The sequence below is a fragment of the Balaenoptera musculus genome, chromosome X (assembly GCF_009873245.2).
Source record: "Balaenoptera musculus isolate JJ_BM4_2016_0621 chromosome X, mBalMus1.pri.v3, whole genome shotgun sequence".
NCBI classification, from domain to species: domain Eukaryota; kingdom Metazoa; phylum Chordata; class Mammalia; order Artiodactyla; family Balaenopteridae; genus Balaenoptera; species Balaenoptera musculus.
The window spans coordinates 1,314,723-1,327,132 of record NC_045806.1 but is presented as its reverse complement, the minus strand read 5'-3'; the positions used below and the strand labels follow the sequence as shown (position 1 = coordinate 1,327,132).

At 49.1% G+C, this 12,410-nt stretch overlaps 1 protein-coding gene across 1 annotated transcript in view; it reads left to right on the top strand.

Moving 5' to 3' along the window:
• DHRSX (dehydrogenase/reductase X-linked) overlaps positions 1-10,498 on the top strand; it is a 194,560-nt gene extending 184,062 nt beyond the window's left edge. The window contains exon 7 of the mRNA XM_036840273.1: positions 10,045-10,498. Within this exon, the coding sequence (XP_036696168.1) occupies positions 10,045-10,248 (204 nt within the window). The 3' untranslated portion in view covers positions 10,249-10,498. The remainder of the gene's footprint in view (positions 1-10,044) is intronic.
• Positions 10,499-12,410: the final 1,912 nt, after the last annotated feature.

Below are 12,410 nucleotides of genomic sequence, written 5' to 3'. Positions count from 1 at the left end.
TTTGCAAGAGCCCCCAGAGGAAATTCATACACTCTCCTCTCTCCTTGGATCTCAAGTGTCCAGACCATCATCTTGTGGCTTTTTAAGCTCATTGGCTTCGGATCCTGCCTTTCCGGGGCAGGTTGATAAGACTCATCTCTCAGGTGGGTGCCTGCATCACCTGCCTGTGCCGGGCGCTGCCCCGGACACCACGAGGGAATCCTTCATGAAGCATCAGCCCCTCCCATCCTGATGATGCCTTTGACACACGTCTCAGAAACACCCAGATGGCACCCACGACATGCTGCATGTTGCACAGCACTTCGTAAACGTTGGCGTATTTAATCTGTATTCCAAGACCATGGGGTGGGCACGAATACTGCCCCCAGTTTACCGAGGGGGACATGGAGGGATTTTTTTTTAACATTAGAAACGATTCGGTTTTATGAATGAACATATATTAAAATTCACAGTTTATAGTCGAAATAAAGTCTTTCAAAAATCCACTGCAGGATCCTTGATCAAAGCAAAGATGACAAGCATTCAAGAAACATCCTTGCCCTTCCGATACCATGATCTGAGGACGGTGCACGGCACGTACCAAGCATGTCGGAGTGTGTTTCCTGGGTGCCGTGTGCTGGGAAATGAGTATCGGATTCTGAATAGACAACAAGTTGCTCTAAACAGTGCTCCCTCTGGGATAAATAACATCTCCCATTTTCTCTACACCTTAAGAAAAAAAAAAAAGATCCCATCACCTCAGATGGGATTCCCTAGGAGGCATGGAGCAGGGAGTCAGTCAAGGCGTGATGTCCTTCAGACTGGTGACATCTCCCTGCACAGAGCTGTGAAGACAGTCAATAGGGCATCGGGAGGTATGTCCCAACATCCTACCAGGCAGTGGATACTCCTGGTTTCTCAGCAATTTTCATGCGCGCTGAAAGGAGGAGGACGGTGCCAATGATCTGCCCTTGCAGTGGACACAGGACACAAAGGGTGCAGCCCTTGGAGGGGGTTGAAGGCTGGGCTAAGGTCCAAGGAGCCTGAACCACGCTGGGACCATCGGTGATGCAGAAATAGCTCAAGATGAGGGTGGCCATACTGTCATTTCTCCCTTGTCTACTGGGTCCCTCATCAGAACCCCAGATCCCCACAAATGGCGTGAGCTACCCCCGTCTCCATTCTCCCCAGGACAACTGGTCCCAGCCCTAGTGAGTGTCTTAGACGTTGGGTCTGGACCTCCTCCCAGGACACCCGATAATGGATGTCAATAGTGATGTTATTACAGATGGCCAGTAGGCACACGAAAAGATGCTCAACATCACTAATTATTAGAGAAATGCAAATCGAAACTACAGTGAGATATCACCTCACACCGGTCAGAATGGCCATCATTAAAAAGTCTACAAATAACAAATGCTGAAGAGGACGTGGATAAAAGGGAACCCTCCTACCCTGTTGGTGGGAATGTAAGTTGGTACAGCCACTATGGAGAACAGTATGGAGATTACTCAGAAAACTAAAAATAGAACTACCATATGATCCAGCAATCCCACTCCTGGACATGTATCCAGACAAAACTCTAATTCAAAAAGATACATGCACCCCAGTGTTCACAGCAGCACTATTTACCATAGCCAAGACATGGAAAGAACCTAAATGTCCATCAACAGATGAATGGGTAAAGAAGGTGTAGTACATATATACAGTGGAATACTACTCAGCCATAAAAAAGAACAAAATAATGCCATTTGCAGCAACATAGATGGACCTGGAGATGATCATACTAAGTGAAGTAAGTCACACAGAGAAAGACAAATACCATCTGATCTCACTTATATGTGGAATCTAAAATATGGCACAAATGAATTTATCTACCAAACAGAAACAGACTCACAGAAAGAGAGAACAGAGTTGTGGTTGCCAAGGGGGAGAGGAGGTGGGGGAGGGACGGAGTAGGAGTTTGGGATTAGCAGATGCAACCTATTATATAGAGGATGGATAAACAACAAGGTCCTACTGTAGAGCACAGGGAACTCTATTCAATATCCTGTGATAAACCATCATGGAAAAGAATATGAAAAAAGAAAGTGTCTATATGTGTACAACTGAGTCACTTTGCTGTACAGCAGAAATTAGCACAACATTGTAAATCAACTATACTTCAAAAAAAACCCCACGAAACAGCGATGTTGTAGGATTAGATGCATCCAGCCTCCAGAGCGTCCCGTGTACTGGAGGGCATGGTGGGGTGGACCTGGGGTCTGCTTAGAGGCCGGTGCAGAGGGGCAGAAGGAGATCGTTTTGAAAATGATTCTAGAGACCACATCACGCAGTCTTGACTGGTTGCCCATGGAAAGTGAACCAAGAAAGACTCGGGTCATTTGGGGTTTCTGACTCAGGGAAATCGGGGTGCGTGGTGGTGGCTGTCCAGGAAACGGGGCAACTGGCAGGTGGGGATGGAAGGATGATAGACCCTGAGGTGTGTACGTAGGGCCTCTACCTCTGGATGCCAGCTGGGCCGCCATGAGCGTCTGTCTGCAGCTCAGAGGTGCACATGGAATTCGTGGTTGCAAACATGCAGGCAGGAAGGGAGGTGACCCACGAGGCCATGGCCGTGGGTGTGGGTGATGCACCCATCATGACTGATGAGGAAGATGGGGAGGGTTGGAGTCTCTGGAAGAAGCAAGACCTGGCCATTCCGTGCAGCACCTCCCCTCCCTCCTCTCTGCCCCTCATTTTCATGATTTGTTCATTCTGGATAATACCATCTCCTAAGACTGTTGTGTGCATTACTGACATAATACATGGGAAAGCATTTGCAACACTGTAAAGCCCTGTATAATTATGTAGTTATAAGGCATTCGTGTTCCCCTCTCACCGCACACAGCTCGCGACTCTGTTATGCACAGTGTAAACCCCACCCTCTGCTCTCATTCCTTCGCTTTATTTTATTTTATTTTACTTAGTTTTTGTGCGCTTGTACCCAGCCCTCGACCCACCGCCTCTGCTGGTCGTCTGCTCCAGGGGCGCGGGGGCTCTTATCTAAATGATCTTTCTTGGCTTTCTTGGCTTCATGCAGAGAAAAACTTCAGCTGTAAATACACGGTGCTCTCCCCAGCCCTATGCCCCAGGCCCCCGGCGGGCATCTGTCCTTCAGGGATTCTGAAGCCTCTGATAAAAGCCACCATGTTTCCTATCAGGGTTTGGCTTCACATTTGAGACATCTCTGCTTTCGTACAAGTTTCCAAGAGGATCTTAGTTTTTTTTTTTTTTTTAAGCTGCAGATAAAATGGGAGATGTTATTTATCCCAGAGGGACCACTGTTCAGAGCATCTTGTTGTCTATTCAGAATCTGACTCTCATTTCCCAGCACATGGCACCCAGGAAACACACTTCATCATGCTTGGAAGAGCTCCTATCAATGACAAGTGAACAGGGACAGATAATCCAGATGTACTTGGAGCTGCAGCAGGTGTACCTGGGAGGTACAGCCTTCATTTTAAAAACTGTAGGAGGCACCGTCCTCAGATCACGGTATCAGAAGAACAAGGATGTTTCTTGAATGCTTGTCATCTTTATTTTGATCAAGGGTCCTACAGCGGATTTTTGAAACGCATTATTTACACTGTGAACTGTGAATTTAATATGTGTTCATTCATAAAACTGAATCGTTTTTAATATGTTAAAAAAAATCCCTGCATGTCCTCCTCTGTAATTTAGAGGCTGTATTTGTGTGCACGCCGTGGTGTTGGAATACAGATTAAATGTGCCAACATTTACGAAGTGTTTTCCAATATCCAGCACGGCCTGGGTGCCACGTGGATGTTTCTGAGACGTGTTTCGAAGGCATCATCAGGAATGGGGCGGGGGATGATGCTTCAGAAGGATTCCCTCATGGTGTTCAGGGCAGCGCCTGGCACAGATAAGTGTTGTAGGAGTTTCTGCTGCTCCCACCGCAGCTGCTTGGACCAGTACCATGACCACTTTTGTCTGTTGGGCTCGAGCTCAAAGGGGTTTGGGGAAAGGTGTGCTGCTTTTTGGATAACCTGAAGACATCCTCCGTTAAATATAGAGTTGGGACATGTAGTCATCGGCTCGGGCTGCCCCAGTAGAACACTGCAGACTGGGCAGCTTAAACAACAGACATTTGTTTCTCCAGGTTCTGGAGGCTGGGAGTCTGAGATCACGGCGTGGGCAGATCAGTCCCTGGCGAGGCTCTCTTCCTGGTTTACAGATGCTGCCTTCTTGCCGTGTCCTCACGTGTTGGAGAGGGAGCTCTGGGGCATCTTCCTCTCTTTTAAGGACACTAATCCCATCCTGGGGGCCCCACCCTCATGACCTCATCTAACCCTAATCCCCTCCCAAAGGCTCCATCTCCTCATAGCACCCCGTCGGGGATCAGAGCTTCAGTGTATGAACTCAGGGGTCACGCACATTCCGTCCATAGCAGGACGTATGCATTCACTGGACACCTGTTTAAGAAGCATCTCCCACCCGCCATGGACGTTGCTGGTCTCGGGTCCACGTGGCAGAACCTGAGCATTGGGGGCCGGACACCCACGCAAACACCCGGCATCCGGGTGAGGAAGCTGAGGCTAACAGAGAGTGGGTGGCTCCAGCAGGGTCTCCTGGGTCACGAGAGGTGATGCAGAAATTGAACCCTGGTCCTGGGACCCGCAATTCTTTGGTGCCACTCCCTCCTCCGGAGGATGTAGCTAAATGTCCCAAAGTTAAAGTTGGGCGTGGGGGAGCGTGTGTGTTGTGCATGTGACCAAGTGTATGTGTGTGCCTGCTTATACACACACGTGTGCATCTCAGCGTCTACCAGACTTCCTTCCTTTCACTCAGGCGTGATGTGTCATCACCCTGATGGGTGAGGGTTAGGATTGTGAGATCGGATGTCAGGAAGAAGAAATGCATAAAACTGTCCATTTCCTGAGCTGTCAAAACATTTAGGAATTAAAAAGTACAAATGAAATCTCATTTCCTCTAACTTTATCATCTGCCCAGGGCTTGGAAATGTTCTGCAAATGCTCGGGGGTGGCTGTTTTTAGCCCAGCATCTATCATGTGTTTAAGTGGGATAAGTGGATGAGATTAATTCTCCATGAGATGCATGAGCACGAAGAACAGCTCTTTTCTTTTTTTCTTGTCCTTTTCTATGTCAGAGAACTCCCTGGCTGGGCAGGGCTACCCTGGGTGAGTGTGTGTGGGTACATGGGAGTATATGCATGTAAGTGTGAATGTATGTGTGTGCATGTAAATGCATGTGTGTACATGTGAATGTGTGTGTATGGGTGTATATGTGTGTGTGCATGTGAATGTGTGTGTGTATGGGTGAATGTGTGTGTGTGGATGAGTGTATATGTGTGTGTGCATGTGACTGCATGAGGGTGAATGTGTGTGCATGGGTATGTGTGTGTGCATGTGAATGTGTGCATGTAAATGCATGTGTTTGCATGTGAATGGGTGTGTGTGTGTGCATGTGAATGTGTGTGTGGATGGGTGAATGTGTGTGTGGATGGGTGTGTGTGTGCATGTGAATGTGTGTATGGGTGTATGTGTGTGCATGTGAATGTGTGTGTGTGGATGAGTGTATATGTGTGTGTGCATGTGACTGCATGAGGGTGAATGTGTGTGCATGGGTATGTGTGTGTGCATGTGAATGTGTGGATGGGTGTATATGTGTGTGCATGTGGCTGTGTGTGTGTGGATGGGTGTATATGTGTGTGTGCATGTGACTAAGTATGCATGGGGGTATATGTGTGTGCATGTGACTGTGTGTGAATGGGTGTATATGTGTGTGTGCATGTGAATGTGTGTGTGTGGATGGGTGTATGTGTGTGTGTGCATGTGAATGTGTGTGTGGATGGGTTTATATGTGTGTGTGCATGGGGGTATATGTGAGTGCATGTGACTGTGTGTGGATGGGTGTATATGTGTGTGTGCATGTGACTGTATGCATGGGGGTATATGTGTGTGCATGTGACTGTGCATGGGGGTATATGTGTGTGCATGTGAATGTGTGTGCATGGGTGTATATGTGTGAGTGCATGTGACTGGATGGGTGTATATGTGTGTGTGCATGTGACTGTGTGTGCATGGGGGTATATGTGGGAGTGCATGTGACTGTGTGTGCATGGGAGTATGTGTGTGTGCATGTGACTGTGCATGGGGGTATATGTGTGTGCATGTGACTGTGTGTATGGGTATATTGTGTGCATGTGAATGTGTGTATGGGTATATTGTGTGCATGTGAATGTGTGTGTGTATGGGTGTATATGTGTGAGTGCATGTGACTGTGTGTGGATGGGTGTTTATGTGTGAGTGCATGTGACTGTGTGTGGATGGGTGTATATGTGTGTGTGCATGTGACTGTGTGTGGATGGGTGTATGTGTGTGTGTGCATGTGAATGTGTGTGTGCATGGGTGTATATGTGTGTGTGCATGTGAATGTGTGTGTGCATGGGTGTATATGTGTGAGTGCATGTGACTGTGTGTAGATGGGTGTATCTGTGTGAGTGCATGTGACTGTGTGTGCATGGGGGTATATGTCTGTGCTTCGAAGTCCCTTGCCTACAGAAACATGATCATCAACAGCGTTCCACTGCAGTCCCGTCTCCTGACAGTAGCTGAATTTTGGGCACAGTGCTGTGTCCTTGGGGCATCCCAAGCTCATGTCCAGCACAGCACAGGCAGTATCTTCTAAAACTGCCATCCTTGTGTTTTAGTTGGACATGCTGATCACAAGGACTGCTACCCAGACAAGAGGACTTTCAACCTGTGGGGGATACCACCCCTTACCCAGATAAGGCCCGCTGGAGGACCCAAAAGAAGCAGCCTCTGAAGAGAGGGCTGGACAAATCCTCGGGAAATCCCAGGAGCGGGGGAGCCTGCAGCTGCAACAAAGCAGGTCTTTCTGATGGAGGTGACTCACTCTGGGGGGTGAAACATGGCGGGGGGTTTCTGGGCATGGACCCCTGAATCCTCGGCCTGGGGAACGGCTGACTTAGGAGCCAAGCTCGTCCCAGGAGCTGATTGAAGGATGTGTTTGCCAAGGAGGTGTAAGTCCATCCGAACAAGAACGTCTCAGACACCACTAAAGGGAAGACCGGTTCCTCTGTCTTGTAATAACCTATAACGGAAAATCATCTGGAAAATATATGTGTGGGACCCTCCCAGCTCTCACCCTGTGGCCCACGCTCTTCATGTGGCTGTTCCTGTTCTGGATTTTATCATAAAAGTGGAATCACGAGGAGATGCCGTCTTGAATTCTGTGAGTCGTTCTTGGAAATCCTCAACCCTGCGGGGGTCCTGGGTACCCCAGTACCTATAGTCAGTGGGTCCAGAGTGCAGGAGGACCCCAGAGACATGTGGTGAGGGCAGTTAAGGAGAACTGAGGCCATAAACACACAGAGGCTTTGCCAACTCTGGGTGGACAGCCCCAGAATCGAATCCCAGGACGCCCAGTTGAGGTGGAAACAGAACACTGGTCATAGCCACTGCCCCAGGAAGACAGGAAAATCCAACATCCGTTCCCAGAAAACAGACTCAGGGCACATGCGATGTGCAGGCAGTGTCTCCTATTTAAAATGAGTAAATCCTTTCTTTTTGGAGGATTTTTTGTTTAATACATCTGAAAAGAATTGCTTATACAAAAAAACAGCTGTGAGAAAGCGTTGGATCAACAATGACGAATTGACAAGGGTGAGGACTTGGGGCTGGTGGAAAAGGTGACCTAAGCGTTTTTAAAAGTTGGAAACTGCAACCAAAATAAGATGAAAAAATCCCTATCAACACTTGGGGAGAAAACCCCAAAACACTTAGGAGTCTTCATAAGACTGCGTGTCAAATCAATATGTTTTATACTTTATAACTGACATATAACATTGTATAACTTTATCTCCATAAAAAAGTAGTAGAATCCTGTCTAAAGGAGCTCGTTGCTACAATGAAACGAATGTTTTTTCCTGAAGAGGCAGACTGTTCCCTTCATGGCCCCTGACCCCCTCCTGACCCCATGTCCACCCCTTCTCACCCCGTCCCAACACATGAGAACACAGGCTTTCCAGTAACGCGTGTTCCCCTCTGCAGACTTCCTTGCAAACCTTCAAGCTCCTCCTGGGAGATGCCCATATGTTTCAGATTGTCCTCGTCGATTCATGTCTTGACCGTAGGGTCCCAGGATCTTGCTTCCTTGAGTATGGGACCCGGTAACATCAAGGAACAGTTTACCTGGCTGCCCTCAGCAATTTCCCATCTTTGTCATGTTCAGTGTTTTTGGCAGGTGGGTACACAGCCCTCTTGGGACATCAGATGGGGAGGTGTTGGTCTTCCAGACAATACCTTCAAAGTCGCAGCTTCTCTGCCTGTCACATGGCTCCGTGGAGTAAAGGAAGCTTTGCCCTTCACTTCTCTTTTTAACCTTCTCCAGCCGGATTGTAAGTGCCGGGGGACATTTGTCATCACGACTTCCGAGATACCCCTTTTGAGCACGTCTGAATCCAGAAAGTGTGACCGTGGGGTTGTTTCCTGGCCTGGATGTGTACCTGAGGGTCCTACAATGGTACACTCTTAGAGGCACACGAGAAGGACCAGGGTTGGGCGAGTTGAGCAGGTTTCCAAAAGTTTGTTACATGCGATGAGCTCCTGAAAAGTCATTGTCATGACAATAAGATGAGGGAATTCTGTTGGTTTCTGGATATTGAATCGTAGCCCCAAAGCCCCTCACTTCCCACAAGGTCTAATCCCTTGAACTTCTCTGCCGGGTTCTTTTAATACACCGGTTCTTTTTTTTTTTTTTTTTTGCAGTTTTTAAAAAATTACAGTTGATTTACAATGTTTCAGGTGTACAGCAAAGTGATTCAGTTATATATGTATATATATATATATATATATATATATATATATATATATATATATATTCTTTTTCTGATTCTTTTCCATTATAGGTTCTTACAAGATATTGAATATAGTTCCCTGTGCTGTACAGTAGGACCTTGTTGTTTATCTATTTTACATATAATAGTGTGTGTCTGTTAGTCCCAAACTCCTAATTTATCCCTCCCCCCGTTTCCCCTTTGGTATCTGTAGCTCTGTTTTCTATGTCTGTGAATCTGTTTGTGTTTCATAAATAAGTTCATTTGTATTATTTTTTAGACTCTGCATATAAGTGATATCATATGGTATTTGTCTTTGTGTGACTTCACTTAGTATGATCATCTCTAGGTCCATCCATGTTGCTGCAAATGGCATTATTTCATCCTTTTTCATGGCTGAGTAATACTCCATCACACACACACACACACACACACACACACACACACACACACACACACACACACACACACACACACACACACACACACACACACACACACACACACACACACACACACACACACACACACACACACACACACACACACACACACACACACACACCAGCTCCCAACCCAAAACACAGGGTGTCTGGCGTTCAAACCTTCCTCCTTCCCTCCTACTGCCCGAGGTCCACTTTTCTCAATCTCTTCTCAGCCTTTCAAGCTTTTTTTTGAACTTACAGTTCTCCTACTGTAACTCTCCTCACTGCATGGAAACCAAGAACCTTTCTGCTGTCTCGACGTTTCCATCTCAAATTGGTAAATGTCGTGCGTTCAACACAGAGGCCGAACAGTCATCTGCTTTGAGCCAACGAATAAGCATTTCAGTTTCATCAAGCGTTGGCCATACAGCAGAAATGAACACCGCATTGTAAACCAACGATACTTCAATAAAAATAAATTTTTTAAAAAAGAGTTGGAGACCTGAGTATTTACGTTGGGGTCGTCACATGCATCTGTCGAAATGGATTAACCCAATGTGGAAATAACAACCCACGTGGGTGCACCTTCCTGCACCCACGGAGGCCGGGCTCCCCCAGCCTGTCCGGCCCGGGTTTGTGCCCGAGTCGATGGAACCAGGTCGGAGGTGCTGTGTCTCACCCACAGTGTCTGTGAGCGTGGAGACCCCCGTGTCTCTGCTCTGAAAGTTGACTCCTGTTCTCCTTTCCTTCTCCCCGCAGACCCCGGATGAGGGAGCCTGGACCTCCGTCTACGCGGCGGTCACCCCAGCGCTGGAAGGCCGTGGCGGCCGCTATCTTTACAACGAGAAAGAGACCAAGTCGCTGGCGGTCACGTACGACCTGGAGCTTCAGCGACAGCTGTGGGCCAGAAGTTGCCGGATGACGGGCATCGCCGATGTGACCCAGGAGGCCTTCCGGGGTTAGCCACCCGCCGGGGAGACCGTGATCCGCCAGGCGCTCGCAGGTGTGTCTGTGCTGGACCACGTGTCTGCATCGTTCACGTCCCCTGCCCTTGGGGCTCTGTCTCCCCAGAGCCTCCCGTCGGCTTCCCTGCCCTGGGCCGGAACTTGAGGAGAAGAGGAGTGCTGAGTGTAACCCTCAGCCCTGAATCTCGTGATCCCCAATGTGTCCAGTTGTACCGGGTGCCCTGAGTCATTAAATCCTGCCAGCCACGCGGGCGGTGTTCTTGCTTGGCACAGAGGCGCCGAGGACCCTGGGGTAGAAACATCCGGGTGAAGCAAACACTTTCAAGGGAGCCTGGGACTGTTGGGCACTGGTGGCTTTGAGGGTGTCCTGTGTCCCCTGTTCTCTCATGTGCAATTTGTGCCAGAGATGCGGCTCTGATTTGTGGTCCTGGAAAGAGAGAGACGTGAGCCTTCCTTAGTCTGTTGATCAAGGGTCATGTGACCACCCTAACCCTCTGCCCCACCATCTTTAGGGGGACCAGGTCCTAGGGGCTTCCTGCAGCCGTTAGGGCACCTATCAGGGCTCTCACCCTGTGACTCATGGAAAGACCCTCAACAGAGGGGTAGGGAATTCTGTAGGACACAGGGTAAGAAAGGGGGCCTGGACACCTGTCACCGTGGGATCTGTAGGACGGAGATGGGGCCTGGACATCTGTCACCATGGGGTCTGTAGGACGGGGACGGGGCCCGGACACCTGTCACCGTGGGGTCTGTAGGACGGGGACGGGGCCCGGACACCTGTCACCGTGGGGTCTGTAGGACGGGGACGGGGCCTGGACACCTGTCACTGTGGGGTCTGTAGGACGGGGATGGGGCCCGGACACCTGTCACCATGGGGTCTGTAGGACGGGGACGGGGCCTGGACACCTGTCACCAGGGGGTCTGTAGGACGGGGACGGGGACAGGGCCTGGACGAAACCAATGATGGGATTCAGCTGCACAGGGTTTGCAGGTCTGCACATTCCCCCACCATTTTTTAGGGCCTTAGTCAAAGAATGGCAGCTTTGCTGCCCACTTACCCTTCAGTGGTCCCATGAAGCCTCTCTCCTGGTGTCTGCTTCTTCATTTTGTCGTCTGTTAACACGGGCATGTTCCTCTCCTGGAGATGTGTGCAGGGCTCGGATTATACGTCAAACCACAATACTAATGTAATAATAATGATGTCGAATGCCCAGTGCTTCCCTGCATGTGGGTGCCCATCGCAGTCTGTCAGGCTCTTCCTGAACTAGTTTCGTCATGGACCTTCCAGGGTCTGCAGACGCCTCATCTTTCAGCAGCGTGACGGCCGCCCTCTACGCCTTGGAAACAGGTCAGTGGTGGGACCATCCTGGTTTCGTCCAGTTCCCTCTGTAGTGGCTTGAATGGTGGCTCCTCAAGAGATATGTCCACATCCTAACCCCTGAAACCTGCAAATGTGTTCCTCTTGGGAAGAGAATCATTGCAGATGTCATTAAGGTCTTCAGATGAGGACACCATCCTGGCTTATCCAGGTAGGGCTAATGTACTCACAAGGTTGCTTATCGGAAACAGGGAGAGGGAGAACTGATTACAGAAGAGGGAGGGGGTCATGTGACCACGGAGTCAGAGATGGGAGGGATGTGGCCACAAGTCCAGGGACGCCTGGAGCCCCCAGAAGCTGGAAGAGGCAGGAAGGACCCTCCCCTGGAGCCTCTTCAGGGAGCTCAGCCCTGCATCTTCAGAACTGAGAGAGAATAAATTTCAGTTGCTTTAAGATACCAACACCTTGATGGTAATTTGTTACAAGAAACTCATACAGTTGTTGACACATGTGAGCATCTCTAGCAGCTTAGTGGACCTTTGCCTGGGCGTCTGGGCCCGCCCTGCTTCACCCACCAGTCAGGCAAGGAAGGCTCAATCCTCTCTCTGAGAATGGCTCTTGGGTTCTCAAATTCCAACATGGAGAGATCAGACATTTAGGATGCTAGCAAAAGGACTCTGTGTGTTTCCTGCCAGACTGCACCCTGAATATCAAGACCAGGGACCCCTGGTCAGTTAACATGCATTCCCTCAATTGACAAAATCCCACTGAGGCCCCAGACCTGATGTCGGCCCCCAGCACATTCATGCATTGGACTAACAGCCAGCAGCTCTTCCAGAGTG